This window comes from Protopterus annectens, chromosome 1.part1 (genome assembly GCF_019279795.1).
Source record: "Protopterus annectens isolate FY-2018-M chromosome 1.part1, PAN1.0, whole genome shotgun sequence".
In the NCBI taxonomy this organism is placed as follows: domain Eukaryota; kingdom Metazoa; phylum Chordata; order Ceratodontiformes; family Protopteridae; genus Protopterus; species Protopterus annectens.
This window is the reverse complement of record NC_056726.1, coordinates 942,901,431-942,924,374: the sequence shown is the minus strand read 5'-3', so window position 1 is coordinate 942,924,374 and position 22,944 is coordinate 942,901,431. Positions and strand designations below refer to the sequence as shown.

Genomic DNA, 22,944 nt, shown 5'->3' with positions numbered 1-22,944 from the left:
CCAGCAGCAAGCCAGCCAGCAGCAAGCCATCCAAAAAAGCTGTCAGAAACAAAGGTAATGTAAACTACATAATCTAATAATCTACATACTGTGAACGCTCCATATGTGTTAGCAGTCTGTATCTATATGTATATGAAGATGTGCATAGGGCAAGGGACATACTGCAACTGTTAGTGAAGGCTGGACATACATATGTAGTTGAAGGTTGCTATGTGCACATATCAATGTAGGTTGAAGTACAACGTACAATGTACAATGTAGGTTGTACAGCAATGTATGTTTAGAAGTTTGTTAGTGTGTGTATGTGTATGTGTAGTTATATATATATATATATATATATATATATATATATATGTAGATATATATATATATATATATATATACATATATATATATATATATATATATATATATATATATATATATAGATACATAGATATGTATAAATAGATAGACATATATAGATAGATAAAATATGTATATACATATATATGTAATAGACACATACATATATAGATATCTATAGATACATACACATATACAGACAGATATGAATGTCTATAGATATGTATGTATATGAATATCTCTCTCTCTCTCTCTCTCTATATATATATATATATATATATATATATATATATATATATAGACAGAGAGGCACATGTGGGCAGATGTATTGCAACAGGTGCCTGGTGACAAAGGCATGGACTGAACACCAGTGTGGATACTGGAGTACCATACACCATTCCAAAACACTTTAACCACTAACCACCACATAGGTGGTTGCCTGCCTACTACTGGATGTGTCAGAAGGGAACATGGGAAATAAGTGTACAATAGCCTCCCCATTTGATATTCACAGTGGCACACTAGTCTTGTAATCCCTGTACATGGTACGTGTCATCACAAATGGTATGTCAGCTAGGGAAATTTAGGTCACTGTACCCCTCTACACCTCACAATGTCCTACACGGTATGTACCTCCCATGACAACTACAGCAAGGGAAAAGGACACAGACATACCTAACAAAGAGTGATAATGCCCTCAAACACATTCCCTATGCAGAGTGACTGACAAAACCACAGAGTGCCTTTCATACTACCTACACAGAGATTACCACTGCTGGATATACAGAGTTATGTCACACCCATACCAGTTGTCCAACTGCCATGGTAACACCTCACAATCTGTCCAGCCTAAATGACCTATGGCCCTCATCCTTGTCACCGCAGTAAAGAGCTCATGCTGGAGGTACAGGTTCCTATCCACAAATAAGCCATACCCTGGACTAAACCACCCAGCATTAACAAGCAAGGCTCCTTATTAGTAGATGTCAGACATACCCGTGATGAATGTTATGCAGATAGGTAATATGCCGTATGAGTCATCTCTGTGTAACTGTGTGACAGGAGCAAGTACAATCACATTACATGTGTCCCAAGGGGCAGGGTAGCTTAGCACTATGCTGCCGTAGGCACAGGGCCAATAGCATAGTACCTACCTATGACACAATGCACACACACATGTAGTCATTGCAATACCAACTATGTGAGGTGGAATGAGTGTGCCACTGACTGCGTGCAAGGTCTGTAATGGTGTGATTGCTCAGCATGACTTTGTGTCTGTCATGGTAGTGTGTGTCCTCGGTGTGAGGCCAGAAAAAGATGTGTCAGTTATTGGGATACAAACATACTACATTGCCATATGTTGTACTGTGGTTCCCTGTGTATGACTGTGGTATAGGTAGGGGTATGGCAGCAAAGACTAGGGTGGATTACCATTGAAATTGTAACTGTGCATTGCATGGGATGACAATATTCCCCATCCATTAGCTTGATACATACCCCCAGTGTGAGGCTGTGTATTGGACCTCAAACAGTGTGCCGAGTGCTGGTGTATACTATTTTGTTGTATGGAGTGTGGCAGGCACTGTCACACAGTTGTTGGCTGAGCACTGATATGTGTTAATTTACATGTGTATCCCCTGATAGACAGACAGATGCTATATATGGCAGTTCAGTGATATCAGTACAGCAGAGTATTATGTGTGCCATATTACTTGCTCACATATTTTTCTTTTCCTTCCAGGGTGATGGTGCATTAGCACAACCCCTGATATTCAGCTGCAGAGGATGAGGAGATACACCAGAGCCTGGTGCGGGATTTTTCCACACTGTTTTCCCGGACCAGCCAGAACCAGCAGGAGAGGGCTGCACTGTGGCAAGACCTTGTCCATCGGGTAAATGACATAGGCATGCATAACCGAACATATGAGCAGGTACGCCATCACTGCAGTGATTTAATTAGAAAAGTTTGTCAGCATGCATCTGATATCCACAGACAACAGCTTGCCACAGGTGGTGGGGTACCTATCCACCCCCCCCTCACCAGACTGGAGGAGCTCCTCCTAAGTGTTGTGGCTCCAGGCCAACAACAACAACAACATCCACAGATATGTGTCATGATGGAGGCTGGAGCCACCCAGCATGTGGACATGGAGTGTGCAGGTAACATGCCATATCTGTAGTTGAGTGTTGTCTGCACTGGTAGTTTATGCATGTGTGAGATGTGTACTGTGTGTGTAGGTGTTATCCTGGAAATTCTTGTGCAAGATTGATATTCTGAATATCATCAGTACACATGTGAAAGCCAACTGTTCTATACTACTGTACTGTATCATACTCACAGTATCAATGGCACAGTTGTGCCCACTGACAATAACTGTCTTATTTGTGCAGGTCCCTCTGGAGTAACAGCAAGGCAGCCAATCCATGCTGGTGAGTGTGTAATTACAATACTATTAATAATAATGATAATAATAGTAATAATACCCTCAAACAGTATTGTGTATGTGTTGGATTGCAGGTGTGTGTGTGTTTGTATCTCATGTACTGAGGAGTGTGCATGTGTGCACGTGTGCATGTGTGCATGTGCCCATGTGCATGTGTCCATGTGCATGTGCCCGTGTGCATGTGTGCCCGTGTGCATGTGCCCGTGTACATGTGTGCCCGTGTGCCCGTGTGCATGTGCCCATGTACCCATGTGCATGTGCCCATGTGCATGTGCCCATGTGCATGTGTGCATGTGTGCATGTGTGCATGTGTGCATGTGTGCATGTGCCCATGTGCATGTGTGCATGTGTGCATGTGCCCATGTGCCCATGTGCATGTGTGCATGTGTTCATGTGCCCATGTGCCCATGTGCATGTGTGCATGTGCCCGTGTGCATCTGTGGTAACATTGTGTTCATATCGTAAAATGTGTTTCCTGTCTTCCTCTCACAGGTTCTGATGTTGCTCTGTTGGCGTGCAGCAGGGAACCTGAAGCCACTGCTGGGGATAGTGATAATGATGATACATGTGTAATGGCACAGGGAGGTGTGACAGGGTCTGTTGTTGGTCAGCCAATCGACAGTACACAGCAGTCAACCCCATCAATGCGCACAGTCATCCTGCCGATACATCCATTGTCACCAATGTCCTTAGCTGAGGGACAGCATACAGTGGGCATTGACCAGGGTAATGTGGTATCAATGGCACATGCATCCCCTCACAGCAACCATGGCCAGAGTCCTGACATGGTACCACACAAGCAGATGTCCAGGGGTTCTTGTGGGAGCATCCGTGGTCGTACTGCCCCTGTCAGATGTGCTCACAGAGGTCTTTCAACCTCAGCTATGTTCCGGGCTGTAATGCAGGCACAGCACGTATGGAATGGTACACCAGACAGGGTCTGAGAGAGCTTAGAGCACATCGCACTGCTATGAATGACACTATGCATGACGTAGCGGCTGCCATCCATACAGTCGGCGAGGTCATTGACAGACGTTGGGGGGACACATTAGATCTGTTCCACAACTACATGTCCATGAACCAGGGCAATGCAGGACAGTTGAGGCATCGACGTGGACGTATGCCAGCAACAACAGCAGCTGGCAGTCATCGCAGATGACAACAAACCCGCAGTCGCTCCTATAGTGCCAGTACCAGCCCCAGCAATGCTGGGTCTGTGCTGTCAGCAGACCGCCCTAGAAGACCACGTGCATGTGGCTCTGGTCAGTCCCAGCAAGGACATATGTCCAGTCATCAACCAACTGCTTCTGATGACAGTACCCAGTCTGGCTTAGTACCTGATACTGTCTGTAGCACCCCTGCCAGGCACAGGTACCGTGTCCGTGGCCAGAGACAGTGATCTGTATGACCTGGCAGGTACAGTCTGTGGCTGTCCACAAACACCCATATATGGCAGCCATGAGGTGGAACTGTGTGCATGCATACACAGATGCATAATGCTAACACCTAGGACTAACACATACACACACACACTGCATCAACATTGTCCCATCTTGTACTGTTGTCTCTCACTAACACACATACATGCCGATTGGATGCGTCAATGGCAGACTCTGGCATACCAAGTACATACCCTGTGCATATGATGAAACTGTGCCACCTCCTGCAATCTGTAACATTGATGCAGGAACAGGATAGCATGGTGCTGATGCACAGGGTGACTACATAGAACTGTAGTAATATTATCATATTGTTAACAGTACAGTGTAATGATATCATTGTGGGTATATCCCAGCATGCCTGATGCATTAACAGTATGATTGTCATTGTAGTTTTTTATACACCAGTGTTAATTCCAAGAGTGTAATGTCTGCACATCTTTGCATTCTTGTGGTAAGGCTGAAAACACAAACCCACCTACATAGGTAGCACAGGGGATAAGAAAATGGAAGTAATGATACTCAATGCCAGACATGTAAACTGCAAGATGCATGCAGTCCAAACTCTACTCAGCATGGAGAATGTTGATATCTGTACAGTGACAGAAACCTGGTTCAAGGCTCCCAAGAGCACCCTAACACTACCAGGTTACACCTCATACCATGCTTTACAGCCCCAAAACATGGAACTAACTATGAAAGGAGGTGAGTATCAATAAATGTCAAGGATACCCACACCCCCAGGTTGGTGCCACAGCATGAAGCATCACAGACTATCCACGTGCAACTAACAGTGGGCAAAACTGCCTTCCAGTTCATAGCCTGCTACAGACCACCCTCCTAAACCCAGGAAACCTACTTAAGAACACATGAATATATGAAGGTGTCTCCAAACTACATTATATTGGGCAACTTCATCTACCCACACATAGACTGGGAGCATTACTGTAGCTCCAACACCCTAGGTCAAAGGTTCCTAGAATTCATAAACTCAAATGCTATGGAACAACTTGTTACCACTCCCACAAGAGGGGAAAACATACTGCACCTGATCATCACCAACATGAGGACTTTATGCTCCAGACCAGAAGTGTATCCCTCACTGGTAAGATGACACCATGGAGTAATCTCACTGTATATTCACATACCAACCGTAGCCCCTGCACAGAAAACCACAGTGAAAAAGTTGTGTAAAGCAAATTCCACACAGCTAAAAACCGAGACAGAGGTGGAATCCTTCAAAGCCCCTGGGCCTGTGGAAAATACGGCCCACACTGCTGAATCCTTTATAAACGCATTCTAGGAACACCTCCAGGAATGCGCAGATCATGCAATTCCAAATATAACCAAGACCTAATCCTCCAAAGACAGGCGTCCTTTCTGGTGGACCCCAGCCACATAACAGAAAACAATAGAAGGAGGAACCTACTACATGATCGACCAATATCCCACAAAGGGAAGGCATGGACAAAAATTATGGGCACTCATAAAATAGTCTAAGGCCAGCTTCAAAAGAAATATTGCAGAAAACACTAAGGATAATCACAAGGCTTTCTTTACTTATGTTAGGAATCTGGGTGGGAATTCCCACCCAGATATGCTCAGAAGTTGTCCTAAATGACACAGAATACACCTAAGCCACATACATTGCCAACATCATTGCTGACAGGTTCAGCACAAACATCTCACCCCCCTCCCCACCACAAGGGCAAATATATATCCCAGCAGAGTGATGCCCCCCTGACATCTGAGATGCTCAGTCGCCCTCTCCAAAGCAGAAACACAGCATCAATGGGAGCAAACAGTGTCCCAGGCTGCATCCTACATGAACTCCAAGAAGAACTAAACACAAACATAAAACTACTGTTCAGTCCCAGCCTTACTACAGGATATGCAGCCAAGGAATGGCGTACAGCAAAAGTGATCCCTCTCCACAAAGATGGTGCCTCAACAGATCCTGGAAACTACTGCCCTGTACACCTGACTAGCTTGGTCTGCAAAGCTATGGAAAGGATCATCATAGACCTCATAAATAAAGTTATTGGGGACCTACAGACACTGGATCCTACCCAGTTCAGCTTTGTTGAGGGCACATCCTGCCTCTTAAACCTGGTTGATGTCTTTGAAACAGTCACCAAGGCCAGTGACGAGGGGAAGGTGTTCAACACAGCCTACCTGGACCTCGCAAAAGCCTTCGATACAATACCCCACTCAGGCATTATAGAGATGCTCACCAGCATAACTATAAACCCCTATGTCACTAGATGGATTGCAAACTGGCTCATGGACAGAACACACATGGTCAGAATTGCTGGAGCCATGTCACCCTCCAAACCGGTTACAAGTGGCGTCCCACAGAGTTCAGTCCTGGGACCTCTTTTGTTTGGTATATATTTCTCGGAGGTACAGGCCAACACAGAAGAACTGTGGCTGAGCAGGTTCGCAGATGACTGCAAACTGTGCCATAATCAACTCACCAGCCAACAGAAGCATCCTACAAAAGGGCCTCATAGAAACAGACAGCTGGTGCCAGAGCCATGGCCTCAAGCTAAATGCCAAAACCTGTATAGTCATCCCCTTTGGCAAAAACTAAGTGCCCACAAATTAACACATAGGTGGCAAGCCATTAAGTACTGTACACATGATTAGGGACCTGGGGATCAGAGTTGATAGCAAACTGTAATTTGACAACCACATGGTTGTAGTGGTTACACAGACAGTTTATATAGGCCACCTAATCATGAAGGTATTCACAGCTAGATCACAGGAGGTCATCGTGCCTCTTTAGTCATCCCTCATCAGGCCCATAATTGAGTACAATGCCCCTTTTGTGGTGTACCTTACCAGACACCTGACCTGCAGCAACTGGAAAGTCCACAAAAGTACCTCACCAAGGGGATCAAAGGGCTCAAACAGATGCCTGACATATAGAACCATATCCAACCTGGAATTAATGGACATGCTGCACCTCAGAAAATCCAAATCCCATTGAGCTATGTGCTCGTGACACTTGCACTTCAGCACTTACATAAATAGGACATGCTGGAGGGCCAGATTCATAACCCAGAGGCTCCCTTCACTTTGGAATAAAATCACAGTCCAGGTTAGGCAGAGTCCCTTAATGACTCTCTGCAAGAGGAATGTTGCTGAGTGGGTGGGAGATTGTAGGTTTACCCCGGGTATCACTTTTGTGTCACTGTTACACAGAGGCTGAGTATACTAACCTGGAAAAAGGCCATATCAAAATTAATTTAACATGGGTGGCAAAAGACAAACACAGTCTGGCTAGGCTTATAACTGTGCCCTAGGGCAGATAGCCTAGTATGAACCTATTAACCTATTACATGATGTATCCTCAACTGATACACAGATGTAGGAAACCCAGTGTCAGTGATATCCCTGCAGTACTACACTATACCAGTAGCCATTCTTACTGAGCCACACACATCCCTGTGAAGAATGCTGTTTGGCATATAGCAGTCTCACGTACATGCCAACACACTAGCGATATGTTAATCCACGACTGGAAATGTATACAGTGGCCTACAATGCATTCTGCACATGACACACATGACCACCACATGGGTATCATACAGATGGATACCTGTTGTCCAAGCCATGCTCTATTACTGTAACGCAACTGTAACTTTGTCATTAGCATGTACTTAACATAGTATTCCAGTAGTACCATGTAGGTGGCAGCACCCATCATGTAGAACGGGTAATGGTGTGTACATATGGACAAGTGTTTTCTTGTCTATCCTGTGATATTCACATTTCCAGAGGTATTGTGCAGTCCCTTGGTGTATCACCTAAGCAAGAAGGTGTCTTTATGCATATCAGCAACAGTTGCCATACACCTACACTGGATGTCCATTACTCACAGACTTTGCTGTGTTATAACATGTGTGACATATACTCCAGACATGAACCCTCACCCACATTAATATATCACAGCTTTCATGAGTGTGTGTCATCCAGTTGGCCTAGGACAAAGATCACTGCAGTAGCCTGCATTGTCAACAACATACATGTATGGCGTACAGTCTGGGAATCTGCAGGACATGCTGGCACAGGTAACAACTGTATTCACATGAGGCAGGCTTCACACATAGGAACTATTTAAGGTCACAGGTACATATCTCTATGTGGCACACACATACCTGATGTGTGCATTGAAGTTACTGTTATAATTATATGTCATACAATAATAAAAGCAACACCCACCACACATTGACAAACTGTATGACAAAAACACACATGGCATTTGTAGGATTCAAACCCCTTCCTAACTATGTTATGACACTTGAGAGAGACGCATTAGCAGAGCACGCTATTTGCATTACTGGGTGGTTTCCCTTCTCCTGCTATACTTATAGGGTGCTGACATCATCAGTCTTTACAAAGAGGAATGTACATCATGTAGTGTGTTATTTCAGTTGCCAAAAGGGCCATTTCTTTCAAAGAGAATTGCACACACCCTGCCCCCCGCCCCCAAACACACACACACACACACACACACACACTGAGCATTTGCAGGATTCAAACCCCTACCTAACTATGTTATGACACTTGAGAGAGATGCATTAGCGGAGCACCCTATTCGTATTACTGGGTTGCTTTTCTTCTCCTGCAGTATTTATAGGGTGCTGACATCATTATTTAGAAAGAGGTATGTACATCTATTACTATCCCTAGGTATGGGGGACAGAATATATATGCATTAACAGACGCCTACTTCAGGGTCACATATGCACATCAGCACTGCCAGGTTATGTTTTATACCATGCTTCGTGACCACAGGACTTATAACACACAACACAACCAGGGGGTGTATCCATATACATCACAGATACACACACCTCTCGGTTGTTACCACTGCACTAAGCATGACAGGCCATACATATACAACTATCATTGTGCAAAACTGACTTTTGGTTTGGTGTGTAGTTCAGACCACCCCTCCCATATCCAGGAACCACACTTGGCTTCCCTGGGAACAGTGTAGGATATGAAGGTGTTCACATACACCATTACAGTGGTTAACTTCAGGTACATGAATATTGAGTGGGGGAACTACTCAGGCCTCAACAACATCACCCTACAGCCAGTACAATTTGTGAATCCATGTGCTATGGCAGAACCAGTCACCACAGCCACAAGGGGGAATACATATTGGATCTGACCATCAGCAACATAGGGACTCTATGTTCCACACCAGAGGTAGACCACCATTGTTAATATCTGACCATAACCAACTTTCACTGGACGTCCATATCCTATCCCCACCCCCAGGCAAGGAAATCACTGCAAACGAAGTATTTCTCAAAAGCAGACTTTGCACTTGTGAAGACTGGGGTGGAATACTTCAAAGGCCCCATGCTGGAGGATTTTACAGCCCAATCTGCAGAATCCTTTACAAATGCATTCTATGAGCATCCGGAAGGTTTGCATTGATCATGCTATCCCAAATAAAACCAAGACTCCTCCACAACAGGAGACCTGTCTGGTGTACACCAGCCATATATAAGCTGTACAACAGAAGGAGGGAGCTAATACATTACAGAGCAATATCCCACAGAGGGAGGACATCTCTGAACAGTATTGGCAAGACACTTCAATCTCTCAAAATCATCACTTGCAAGTTTTGACAGTGAAATTGTCCAGACACTGCAGATAAGGCTCCCCATCAGTCTGAAATTGAATCCCAATTAATGTTAGACATAGCCCCTCGCCAACCCTCTTCCAGTAAACTCCAGCCACATGGATGTGACATTGCAAATACAACCCCTGGGATCTCCACTGTGTCCCTGCTTGATGGAGGCACAGCACACTAGCCTTAAACGGTGCCTTCTGTGACCTACTTTACAGAGGCACAGTAGGCTACTATACTATGGAGGCAGACACCAAATACACTCTGGCTAGGCTTATGTATTCCCTAGGGCAAACAGCCTAGTATTGACCTCTACACCCATATGTTTATGTTTCGGATGCACAGTATTTGTTGCTGATAAACTGTTTGCAGGTCTTCATTGCCATAGCTTTCCCTGTTTCTATGAACAACTTGTGTATCTGTGGAAGATGCTTGAATATGAGAGGGTTCCACTATATTACTTATGTCTCTGTTGTCATTTAACTGTGTGCACTGGGCAGATCGCTGTATTGTGGTAGGTTCCTGCCTTAACACATACAAATGCCAGATATGTGTGGCCAACTGCTATACTGAGACATGGCCTAAGTGTGTGAGCATTCCCAGTTCAGGCTTTCCATGGTTTGTTGCCTGACATATGTCTCATTTATCAAAGTGTGTGAGCATGCCCAGTGTGACCTTTCCATACGTTGAGATCTGAGGTCCACCACATTTGTGGTTGTGTGTGAACTTGAACAATATTTGACATTTATAGTTGTGTGTTGGAAGTCGTGTTGTGTTCTTACTGCCCAACTGCTTTGTGTCTGAACCCAACAGGGATTATGCTGTGCCTGCAGGGTTTCCATGGGATAGTTTGCATACACTTGTCAGCATTCTTTCATACTGACCAAACACTGTAATATTGTATAGTGTACTGGTTCAGTCCTTTCACTGTGGTGGACAGTATCCTGGGTTTCAGTCCTATCACTGTTTTAAATATTCATACTGAGCACACCAGACTGGTTAAGGGCCAGTTGTGCAAATATGATCATGTTGCATTTTGTTCAGCTATGGCCTACTTAAACCAGGCTTGTCCAACATTAGTAGTGTATTCAGCAACTTGGGTGGACATTGACAAACACTAGGCTATGTGCCCTAGGCCATTTCTAATCCTAGTCAGAGTGTGTTTGTCCTTCAACACACATTTTAACTGGAGTTTGCCATGACATTTTTCAAGGTTAGTATACTGTGCCTCTGTCTAACCATGGCATAAAAGTGATACCCAGGGTAAACCTACAATCTCCCATCCACTCATCAAGATTCCTCTTGAAGAGAGTCAATGAGGGACTCTCTGGCTAACCTGGACTAGGAGTTTTAAGAGTGGAGGGAGTTTCTGGGTTATGGATCAATCACTACAGGATGTCCTATTTATGTCAGTGATGAGGTTCAGGTCTCTCGTGTGCATAGCTCAATGGCATTCAGATTTTACAAGGTGCAGCATGTGCATTGATTCCAGCTTGGACATGGCTTTATACATCAGGCACAGATTGCCTCTGGGCAGGCAGTATGCCACTGTGTGGAGCTGCAGTTTGTTTAATCAGGCAACACATGGCATCTGTTACAGCCATTTGATCCTCCTGGTGAGGTACTTTTGGGGTATTTCCAGTTGCTGGAGGTGTCTGCTAAGGTACATCCCCACAAGGGCCATTGTACTCAATTGTGAGCCTGATGAAGGATGACTGAAGAGGCACGATGACCTCCCCTGATCTAGATGTGAATACCTTCATGATTAGGTGGGTATATGAAATGTTTCTCTAACCACTACGGCCACATGGTTGTCAAATGCAAGATTTCTATATACTTGTGTCCCCAGGTCTCTTATTACTTCTAAAATACTTAATGGGTTAACACCTACGTGGTAATTGGTGGGAACTTACTGTTTTTCCAAAGGGGATGACTATACACTTTTCTGCATTTAGCTTGATGACATGGCTCTGGCACCAGTTGTCTGTTTCTATGAGGCCCTTTTGTAGGACGCTTGTGTCAGCTGGAGGGTCACATATGGTGCCCAGTTTGTAGTCATCTGCAAACTTGTTCAGACATAGTCCTTCCATGTTGGCCTGTACCTCTGTGAAATATATACCAAACATGGGAGGTCCCAGGACCGAGCCTTGTGGGATGCCAGTTGTAGCTGGTTTAAAGTCTGACATGGCTGCAGCATTTCTGACCATGTCAGTTCTGTCCTTGAGCTGGTTTGCAACCCATCTACTGACATAGGGGTTTATATTTAAGCTGGTGAGCTTATCTATAATGAACAAGTAGGGTATTGTATGGAAGGCTTTTGCAAGGTCCAGATAGGCTATGTGGACCACCTTCCCCTCATCAATGGCCTTGGTGACTGTTTCACATGACTCAACCAGGTTTAAGGGGTAGGATCTGCCCTTAAGAAAGCCACATTGGGTAGTGTCCAGTGTCTGTAGGTCCCCAATATCTTTATTTCTGAGGTCCATGATGATCCTTTCCATAGCTTTGCAGACCAAGCTAGTCAGGATTCTGGGGTGATAGTTTGCAGTATCCATTCAGTCACCACCTTTGTGGAGAGGGACCACTGTTGCTGTAAACTTCTCTTTGGGTACATATCCTGTGGTAAGGCTGAGATTGAGCAGTAGTTTTATTTGGTGTTCAATTCTTCTTGGAGTTCATGTTGGACACAGCCCAGGACACCATCTGGTCCCATTGATGCTGTGTTTTTGCTTTGGAGATGCTGGCTGTTACCTAAGCATCTGCAATGTCAGGGGGCCAGCACTCTGCTGGGATAGATATTTATCATTTTGGTGGGGCGGGGGGAGAATTTTGCACTGAACCTGTCAGGTCGGATGTTGGCAATGTGTGTGGGTTTGGTGTATTGTTTGTCATTTTGGACTAATTCTGAGCATATCTGTGAATTCCCACCCAAGTTCCTATCATCAGTTAAGAAAGCCTTGTGATTATCCTTAGTGTCCTGTGCAATTTTTATCTTGTAGCTGGCCTTAGAGGATTTTATGTGGCCATAGTTTTTTGTCATAATACTGATCAAAGATGACTTCCCTTTTTGGGTTTTGCTCTATCATGTAGTAGCTTCCTCCTTCTCTTGCATGGTTTGGTAATGGCTGGGGTCCACCAGGCCGGATGCCTGCATTTGGAGGATTGGGTCTTGGTTTTATTTGGGATTGCATAATCCATGCATTCCTGAAGGTGTTCATAGAATGCATTTATAAAGGGTTCTGAGGTCTGGGCCATATTTTCCACAGGCACAAGGGCTTTAATGGATTCCACCTCAGTTTGGAGGAGTGCAAAATTTGCCTTACACATGTTTTTCACTGTGGTTTTCTGGCCAGGGACTGGGGTTGGGATGTGAATATCCAGTGAGATTACTCTATGGTCTGATCTTACCAGTGAGGGATACACTTTTCGTCTTGGGCATAGAGTCCCCATGTTGGTGATTATCACGTCCAGTATGCTTACCCCTCTTGTGGGAGTGGTAAGTTGTTCCATAGCATTTTGGTTTATGAATTCTAGGAACCTTTGCCCTAGGGTGTTGGAGCTAGAATAATGCTCCCAGTCTATGTTTGGGTAGTTGCAGGCACCCAATATAATGTTGTTTGGAGAGACCTTCATATTTTCATGTGTTCTCAAGTAGGCCAAGTGCGGTTCCTGGATTTAGGAGGGTGGTCTGTAGCAGGCTACAAACTGGGAGGCAGTTTTAGCCACTGTTACTTGCCCGTGGATAGTCCATGCTGCTTCTTGCTGTGACGCCAACCTGGGGGTGTGGTTATCCTTGACAATTATTGATAGTCACCCTCCTTTTGTAGTTTGTTCCATGTTTTGGGGCTGTAAAGCATGGTATGAGGTGTAACCTGGTAGTGTTAGGGTGCTCTTGTGAGCCTTGAACCAGGTTTCTGTTACTGCACAGATATCAACATTCTCCATGCTGAGGAGAGTTTGGACTGCATGCATCTTGCAGTTTAGACTTCTGGCATTGGGTAGCATTACTTCTAGTTTCTTATCCCTTGTGATACCTATGGCGGTGGGTTTGTGTTTTGAGCCTTACCTATTCAAGGCACTATGGGGGTGGCAACAGGCTTTGCCAGTATCCAAAAGGCCAGGGGTGATAGGTGCAAGCTATCCCTAGTGGGTGGAGCATCGTGTCTTGCTCAGCATGTCATCCCAGGCTGACAGGCATTGGATCCCCTTTGACTAACAGCAATACTTAAGCCAATTGTTGTAATTGATCATCTTGTCTTCATATTGTGGCATCATGCTTGGTGAGGGTAGGATGTTAGTCAGGGCCATCAAGTTTGCATATACTACATGGTGTTACATTGCTTAACACATGGCAATCATGCCTCAGGTGGTGCTGCAGGACTGCCTATGTTGGATGCACATACTACACTCCCTGTACATGTTTGAAAGCAGGTTGCGTCAACTTAGGCATCCCTTTTACTATATGTGTGAGTCAGAGAGAGGTATTGTTTCCAGGGTTCCTACTGAGCCAGTGTATGTGCTATGCGTTGCCTCTTTGCCAAGGCAAAGGCATACTGGGCACGCCTCCTTCTGCCTACTGGGGCAGGCTCAGGTTGTTCCTCCTCTGAGTCACGCTCTGCCTGTGATGGCCTTGGCAATGGTGGGGGGCTGTTTGGCCCGGGCCTATGCTGGTCCAGCTGCAGCTGTTTTTGCAGAATCATATCATGTAGCATAGCATATACCATGACAATTTGGGTACATGTAGTTGGTGAGCACTGCAAGGCTCCACCAGATGTGTCCAGGCACCGGAACCGTGACTTGAGCAGCCCCAAACACACGCTCTATTACATTACGTGTTTGTGCGTGTGCCTCATTATGGCATTCCTGTTCAGGTGTGTGTGCATTTCTGATGGGTGTCATCAGCCACGGCTCCAGTGCATAGCCTATGAGTGTTTATTCAACACTGAAGAAGGCAGCTTATTGCCGAAACCAGTCTGTTTAATAAAGTCTTTTCATCCACTAATGTCTTTGTGTTAGTGGCCTTGATTTCTGCTGACCGTGCAGCACCCACGCACACAGTGTTTGGTTTGGTTCCAGTGCATAGCCAGCATCCCCCAGTAGGTGACCATGTGGGATGTCCCCATTGGCAAATGTCTGGTACAGCTGCATCAGATGCCAGATAAGGGAATCATGGTAGCTTCCAGGGCAGCCAGCACACACATTCATTATTATGCCCTGGGCATCACACATGATCTGGCAGTTGATGGAGGGGAAGCCCTTGCAGTTAATGTAGGCCCTACCCCGCTCACCAGCTGGTGCTTTGATGCATATATGCATGCAGTCTATTGCACCCACTACCTCAGGGTATACTGCTATTTGCTGGAAGAGACGCATATTGCTGGCCAATACCTCACGGGAATTGGGGAAATATACATGATCACCGGCATGTGTTGACATGGCATCCAGGAACTGGTGCAGTACCCTGGATGCTGATGCCTGTGATATCCCCATCATATCACCAGTTGGTCTCTGGAAGGTACCTGTTGCTAGTATTCTTAGGCCAGCACATACCTTGGTTTCCACTGGGATGGGTTCCCCTCTGTTGGTTCTGTGTGTGAGGCGTTGCCTGCACAGCTCAACAATTTGCTGTAGGAGGTCTCTGTCCACTCTATAGCGCTCCACTATCTCCAGCTCATGTAACCCCTGGTAGGTGACCCTGGGCGTGTACACTCTTCTCCGTCTCCTCACTGTGGGTTGTCTGGCAGCATTTGCATTGTCACCACCCTCAGCATGTTGCATATGTCACCTTATAACAGCTATGGCAGCCCCTAGCATTTTTTGTCTGAGTGAAGCTTTTTCAGTTTTCACTTCTAATAGCTTACTCCAGTGTTGCAGTGTCTCTTGAGAGAAACTTACTGCACTGTATTTTGCAGAGTTTTAAGTGCTGGGCTGGGCTACTGTTCTGCCTGTGTAATTGCCTGCTTCTGATTGTTTTCACCTGTTACCTCTGCTAGTATTCCCTGTTAGCTTCCTACAATTTCTTCTGCTTCCTTTTTCCTTTCTGTTTCCTCAGGGGGATCGACGCGCAAACAAGTGCAAACACACTCACAGCAGCGAACACGCGCGCACACATGCTTAGAAGGACTAAAACTTGCTTATTCGGGTTAAAACGCGCGTACACCAGCACAAACTAGCTAACAGGTCTTTAAACAAGCTCCTACATGCTTACTCCAGCTTAGACGTGCACACTCGCACTTACACGCGCACACCCTATCTTACTCGGGCCTCCGAGCGCACACACGCGCGCATGTACATCCAGCAAGAAACTTTGGTGTTATCCACAGTGTACACCTTCCATTTCTTGGTTTTCCCATGTCTACTTCTTGACACACCTCTTTCCATGATGTGTGACTGACAGCTTTCACATGCCACTCTGCTCCACTGAGCTGCATTTCTTTCATACATACCCCCCTGTGATGTCACCTATCTCTTACTCTGTTACGCCACCTTATCCTACTCCTACACTCCAGGGATTGTGCTCATTTGTTATGTAAAAGTGCGATTCACTATCCTAACACTCATTTACTTAGGATTGCTTGCTAATGCTTAGTTACATGTCTTACACTGAGCTTCCCCCCTTAGCAACCCCTAGTCTGTGGCCATGTTGTTTTCAGCCTGCTATTCCCTTACATTGTAAATTCATAGTTTGCATAAAACCCACATTTGTGGGTTTTAAATTTTTATTTTTCTGTTTTTTACAGCGCAGCCCGTTTGCATGCCGCTGCGCTACGTTTAAACATCGGCGATCGCCAAAAAAAAACATTTTTATTTTATTTTGCATGGGGGAACGTTGCCAGTGGCCACACATTTGGCCATTGGCATACTTCCTAGAACTTATGCAACCTTTATTTGCAGCTGACAAGGCTCCATTGTGCTATTTGCAGAACGTTACTCAGTTGTCAACTGAGTACATTTCTGCAGATAACACGGCTCTTACACGGACAGGTTTGTGCTTCCTGGATTACAAAATTACCTCATTTGCCTGCCTTTCGGCTGCAAGTGAGGTAATTTGCATATCCAAGCTCTGTCCGTGTAAGAGCCGTTTTAGGAGCTCTCTTACACTCCCCTACAGGCTGTTTGTGGATCGCTCGTTGGACATGATGGCTGCATGGAGTCTTACACTACTCTTAGACTCCATGCAAGCCATCGTGAATCTTGCCCAATGTGTTGAAATGCCCTTTCATCCAAATTTAACAAAATTAATTAAACTGGAGAAAATAAAGGAAATCATTGTTATATTTTAGCTGTGTATTCCAGTAACCAAGTCTACAAAGTCATATCAGTACAAAAATAAACTAATATATCATTAAACGTAATGTTAGATGAGCCAGTATCATTCATTCTGGAATACACAAGATTTACATTTCTGATGATAGATGATCCAGTACCATTCATTCTGGAATACAGAGGATTCACATTTCTAATGTTAGATGATCCAGTACCATTCATTCTGGAATACACAGGATTTATATTTTTAATGTTAGACGATCCGGTACCATTCATTCTGGAATACACAGGATTCACATTTCTAATGTTAGATGATCCAGTACCATTCATTCTGGAATACACAGGATTCACATTTCTAATGTTAGCTGATCCAGTACCATTCATTCTGGAATACACAGGATTCATATTTCTGATGTTCAATGATCCAGTGCCACTCCCTGGAATATACAGGGTTCACATTTCAACCTGTTTAATTTTCCACTCTGCTACCTGTTCAATGCAAGCTTTTTCATGCATCTATTGTAAATGGCCAATCCAGATTATATTCTGTGACATGCAGAAACATTTCTGTATCTGTAGCCAAGAGCTATATTTCTGTCATGTAGTTCAACCTGGTTTGACTGGTATAGTACACAAGTTCAATCCACTAACTGCTGCTTAACACAAAGGGTTTACCTCAGTAAAGCTAGGTGAAGTCTGAAGAACCTTTTGTCGTTCTGCTCAAAATATTAATCATAAGGTATTATTTCTAAAGGCTCATTCAGTCTAGATTTAGGAACTGATATCCTCTTATTGATAAATACTTTACCCGTTGGGTTGAAAGAATAATGCATCCCCCACTGTAGAGAAAATTTCTTTCAAAATGTAGTGTACTGCTGATTAACATAGATCCATTTTTAGAAGAGTTAAGTTGTTTCCTTTTATTAATGAGCATCTAGTCAGACATCTGAAAAGGTACAGATTTCAGGTGTCTATTGCTTGCGCTGCTGAGCAAGGCTCAGGGGGAGCCTGAGTTAAGCTAAGGCTGGTTATGCAGGCATGTGGATATGGAAGGGGAATTGAGGGTATGAGCAAGTGCTTGTCCTATTTTGAGTTGCCTTCTTTTAGATGGCTGAAGATGTCTCCCCAGAATTCAATTTTATCCAGTGGAAGCTTTACACAATTTATATATTCATACATTAACTCTGACAATATTTGGGTACACAGGGTAACTCAAATAACTTTTTCCTTATATATCATACCTTTTTGATCCAGGCAGGCATACATCAGAAAAAGCAGAAGGACATAATCCTAAACCCTTACTGAGCAGTGTATATCTGTCTCACTGATCCACTTTATTTCCTGGAAGCAGCTGGGTCCTGTAGCATATTGCCATCTGAAATTCCTCAACCAGACACAGACACTAATTTAATGGAAGGAAAAATAAAAATAGAACTGGAAGTAGCTGTGTTAACACAAATGTATTTCTAGACACACTACTAATCCAGGTAATATTATATGCACTAGAGGAGGAGGCAATCAAGCATACATTGTGGGAATTCAGGACAACACATTGGTCAAATTTAAAAATGACATTTAAATATGATCTGACATAGAAACTGGGTAACTATGCTTTAGTATTAAAATCCCTAAACACTTGAGGAAATTAACTCAGTAAAATATTTGGCTGGGCCTAATGAAGTGTGGTGGCAGGGGGGTGTATAATAGTTCGTCGAAATTTATTTTCAGACAACACTTCTTCATCGACCTGTATTGAGCAAAAATCACTTCCAAGATTTGCTGAATTTTCCAAGGGCAATGAAACAATTGCCCTGAAGTGCAATGTACCCACAATAAATCAAACCCACTCAAGTGGGGGCTTCACCCCCCAACACTCCTGATGTGGGGGGCTGCATCCCCTACACTCCCTAACTATATATACCAACTCTGAGATCACACTATAGTGGGGAAAAGGGCAAAGTTGTGTTGTTGGCTAACTACTTTATTGCACTTGGAAAATTCAGCAAATTGCAGAAGTAGTTTTGCTGAATATGGGTCCATGAAGAGGTGTTCGCTGAAAATAAATTTCGGCAAACTAATATAGACCTAGTGGCAGGACATGCTTGGGACTGTGACCATCAATAGATGCATTCAGTAAATGCACTTTCATCAGATAAGTATATTGAAGAGCAAACATTAACTAGAATATCCTCTATGATTTAATGAAGAATAAAGGCAGTTAGATAGAAACTATTCTATTAGATTGCCCTTCAAGTTGTTTGTAGGTATTTTGTAGTCCCCATTACAAGAAAATATAAAAAATTATACAGAAGTGACAAGTGCAATTACCAAGAATTGTTAAGATAGTTAAGAAATAATTTCATACTCAAAACAGTTCTGTATCATTATAGGACTTAACTAGCTCTTTTCTGTTTATAACTAATTCCAGTTTTGCAATTGTGTATGATTTTTACATGGATTTTTGTGGCACAGTAATAAGAAGGAAATACATTTTTCTTTCATCTCTTATCCCTCAATTTGATTATAAAAAAAAATAAATGTTACTTACCTAAGAATGAATCTCTGTAGCTGTCATTCTGCCATCTTGATGAACTGGCATTAAGTAATGTGACATTGTCATAAGCAGGGGTACCTTTTTTCAAAAAAAAAAAAAAAAAGAAAAATTAATTAATGGAAATTGTCGTTTATAGAATAATCATATTTCACTATTTCCACAGAAATCAAATGCATTCCTCCAAAAGACCAAGGGTTAGCTTCCAAAACCATTTGATGTGGGATAACACCTAGATGAGTGTGTTATACCATGCCCACTTTTAAAATGCAGGGTTTGGCCATTTTCCATTCAATATATGCTAATCAGGAATGGCAGAGCTCTATGTCCAATTCTGTTGGGTGGTCCATGCTGAATTCGTTTAGAGTTGTACATTAGTGAGGCTTGCCAATGTACAAGGCTGAATCATTGCAGACGCCCCTTTGAAATGCTTAGACTTCTCAGCATGGAGGATGCTCCACCTGTATGTGGAAGTAATTACTGAAAAATTTATCTTAATTCGCATGCCCTGCTTCTATGTTGTTCTGGAACCAAAGTCTTCTTAAGACACACAATCTTGCTGTGCTGTTTACTGCTGAATCAGAGACATATAGCTTTGCATGACTCCATCTGTAGTCTGTTTAAAGCACCACGCATTTCAAATTGCACACTGATAAAGAAACATATTTTGCAGCTATAAGCACAGCTACAAATAACTTATTTTATAACAAACGACACATACTGTTTCTGTCAGATTGTAGCATATATTTACAAAGTTTTCCTTCATTACAGATATGAATGATGACAAATACAAAATACCTCTCTCTGTCCTTCTCTCACATAACTAAATTACTACAATTGCTATATAGAGTGCTAGTCATGCACATAGATGATGTTATTTCCTCTTGGTATCTTTTTTGGCCTTCTGTGGGAAGTCACATAATGTCTGTTTTTAGACTTTTCTATTGTCCTTTTGTGATTTACTTGTAAGCACTTTTGCTGATGTGAGGATGTCATTAACAGAAATCTGAAAGGAAACATCTGTACAAGCTGTTCCTATAGAAAAAAAACATCACGTATTGCTGAATTTATAAAAAGGATGTCTGTTAGTAGATATTTGTTCTGCAAACATGAGAAAATCATGTAATCCTTGCTTTCTAATATTGCTTTGTTAGGCTTTTCTGATGCTGTGAAGAGAAGCCTGTCTGTTATACATATAGTATGAATGCACATTTTAAACTCTATACATATATTCAAGCAAACTTTTTCTTTCAGCATATTTACAACAGAATTAAGTTCAGCCTTATATCCATAATATCTAACAATTACTGCAGGTAAAGTGAAAAGATGGATCAAAATTATGATTTCTTAGTGGATGACCTGAAGGTTCTAGTTCCACATCAGACGGAGCTGTACTGCAGCTGTCCTAAGTTAGAAGAGGGCTAACTGTGACCTTGCATGTGTAGAGTGGTGGATAGTGTGAATTTCCCCCATTCTCTTAGGGGAAGGGCTCATTTTACTTTTTTAGGAAATAATTTAATAGGGGAGATGTGGTAAATGTAGACATGACAGTCATGCTGGCCATCATGTTTACCTTCAACTATAAACCTTATAAATGGTGCTGTGTCATTGAACAATCATTGGCAGAGCAACTTCACCTGTATGACAAAACTGGTACAGCAGGCAGGCAGGTTCTCTGTCTGCAATACCACACCCTTCCTACAGATGAAGCTGCTCTTTAAGAGAACTTCTACTGGACTCAGTGACCCTGCTAAAATCCACGAGCAGATTTGCATTACATCCAGATAAGTTAATGCAGTTCATTAGTATAAATCTTTCTAAATTGCATTAGTTTACCTGGGTGTACTGGTTCCCCAATGAACTGAATGCCTCATCACAATGTCATCCCAGGGGGGTGTAGGTTGAATTTTACTGTTCAGAGAAGTGATGGCAGAATGGCCATGTGTGGTCACAACCCCTTGTGTTAAAATCTAATTCCAAATGTTATAACATAATATAATGTAATAAACCACAAACTGCTGCATACCTGGTCAGTCCAACATGCATTGTGATGGTCATTAAAATATTACTCAAATGAAAGTTTGCATGAATGAAAATTGAGTGCTCATTTGTATGACAGCTTGCTGGTGTAGGTTGTAGGTCAAATAAACCTAGTATGTTTAAGCTCAGTAGATCATTATATTGTTAAACCTGTCTGTGGCCATCAGAAAAGTGATATGATGATTACTGGCTAATATTACTATTGACAGTTTAGTATATATAGGAAGAAAATAATTGCAGTCATCACGATGTGAAGCATTTTGGACATGGGACAAAAAAATACAGTGACAATGTCAGTAACCACTTCAAATGTCAGGATCTGCCAGAGCCAACATTCATCTGTATACCCTGTCTTGAGTCTTTCCTGAAATGAAGCCACTAGCCTGTTGGGATTAATCTGATCAACAAAGGATAAATAAATAAAGTATGCGATTGAAAACTAACCGGGCTCAACCAAACATATATAGCTTTGTAGCCTACTGCTTCCAACAGTATCTTCTTAAATTTGTGAAACTCCTAATGTACCACAAAGGACCATATCTCATAGTCTTCTTTTGTCCTGGTTTTCTTTTTAACAAACTGCATTGAGCTTTGAGTAAATGCTAATTGCATCAAGCTGCCCCAGAATGTTTCTTTGTGAACAGCTTGTCCAGCCTAAGCTGTAGTAAAACAAACATATGACAGAGAGCATTCTACTCAAAATTAACTGCAAGGACTGTTTTAAATGTTCTTGTGATTTCAAGAGTGCCATAGGATCATAGGAAGTTACTAGGCTATTGCCCTGAGGTCCTTACAAGCCTAGCCAAGAATTTAGCCCATGTTCCAACAAGTCAGCACCTGATGTCACTGTCCAGCAGAGACAAAGGTGGAATCTCAAGGGTGTATTTTCTGCTCCCCATCCAGTTATCCAGGTTGTACTTAAAAAGGTTTAATGAGCTACTCTGTTTTATGTGGAGAGGGAGTCTATTCCACAAAGGGGGGGGGGGTTCTGGGACACAAATCTGTCCCACCAAGTCCTATTGATGTCACAGACCAGGTTGAGGTCTCGCATGTGGGTTACTCGAGTGGAGCTTGACTTGCGGATATGCAGCAGTCCCATCAGGGCAGAGTCTGAGATTGGTTTGTATGCCAGTAAAATGGTATAATCAACACACACAGAGAGGACAGCCACAGGAGATATGCTTCACCCATGCACACACACAGTTG

At 43.2% G+C, this 22,944-nt stretch overlaps 1 protein-coding gene across 2 annotated transcripts in view; it reads right to left on the bottom strand.

Moving 5' to 3' along the window:
* LOC122813438 overlaps nucleotides 1-22,944 on the bottom strand; it is a 277,358-nt gene that overhangs the window by 67,841 nt on the left and 186,573 nt on the right. For both annotated transcript variants that reach the window (XM_044085756.1, XM_044085762.1), the window contains exon 4: nucleotides 19,696-19,779. In XM_044085756.1, the coding sequence (XP_043941691.1) occupies nucleotides 19,696-19,779 (84 nt within the window). The remainder of the gene's footprint in view (nucleotides 1-19,695; nucleotides 19,780-22,944) is intronic.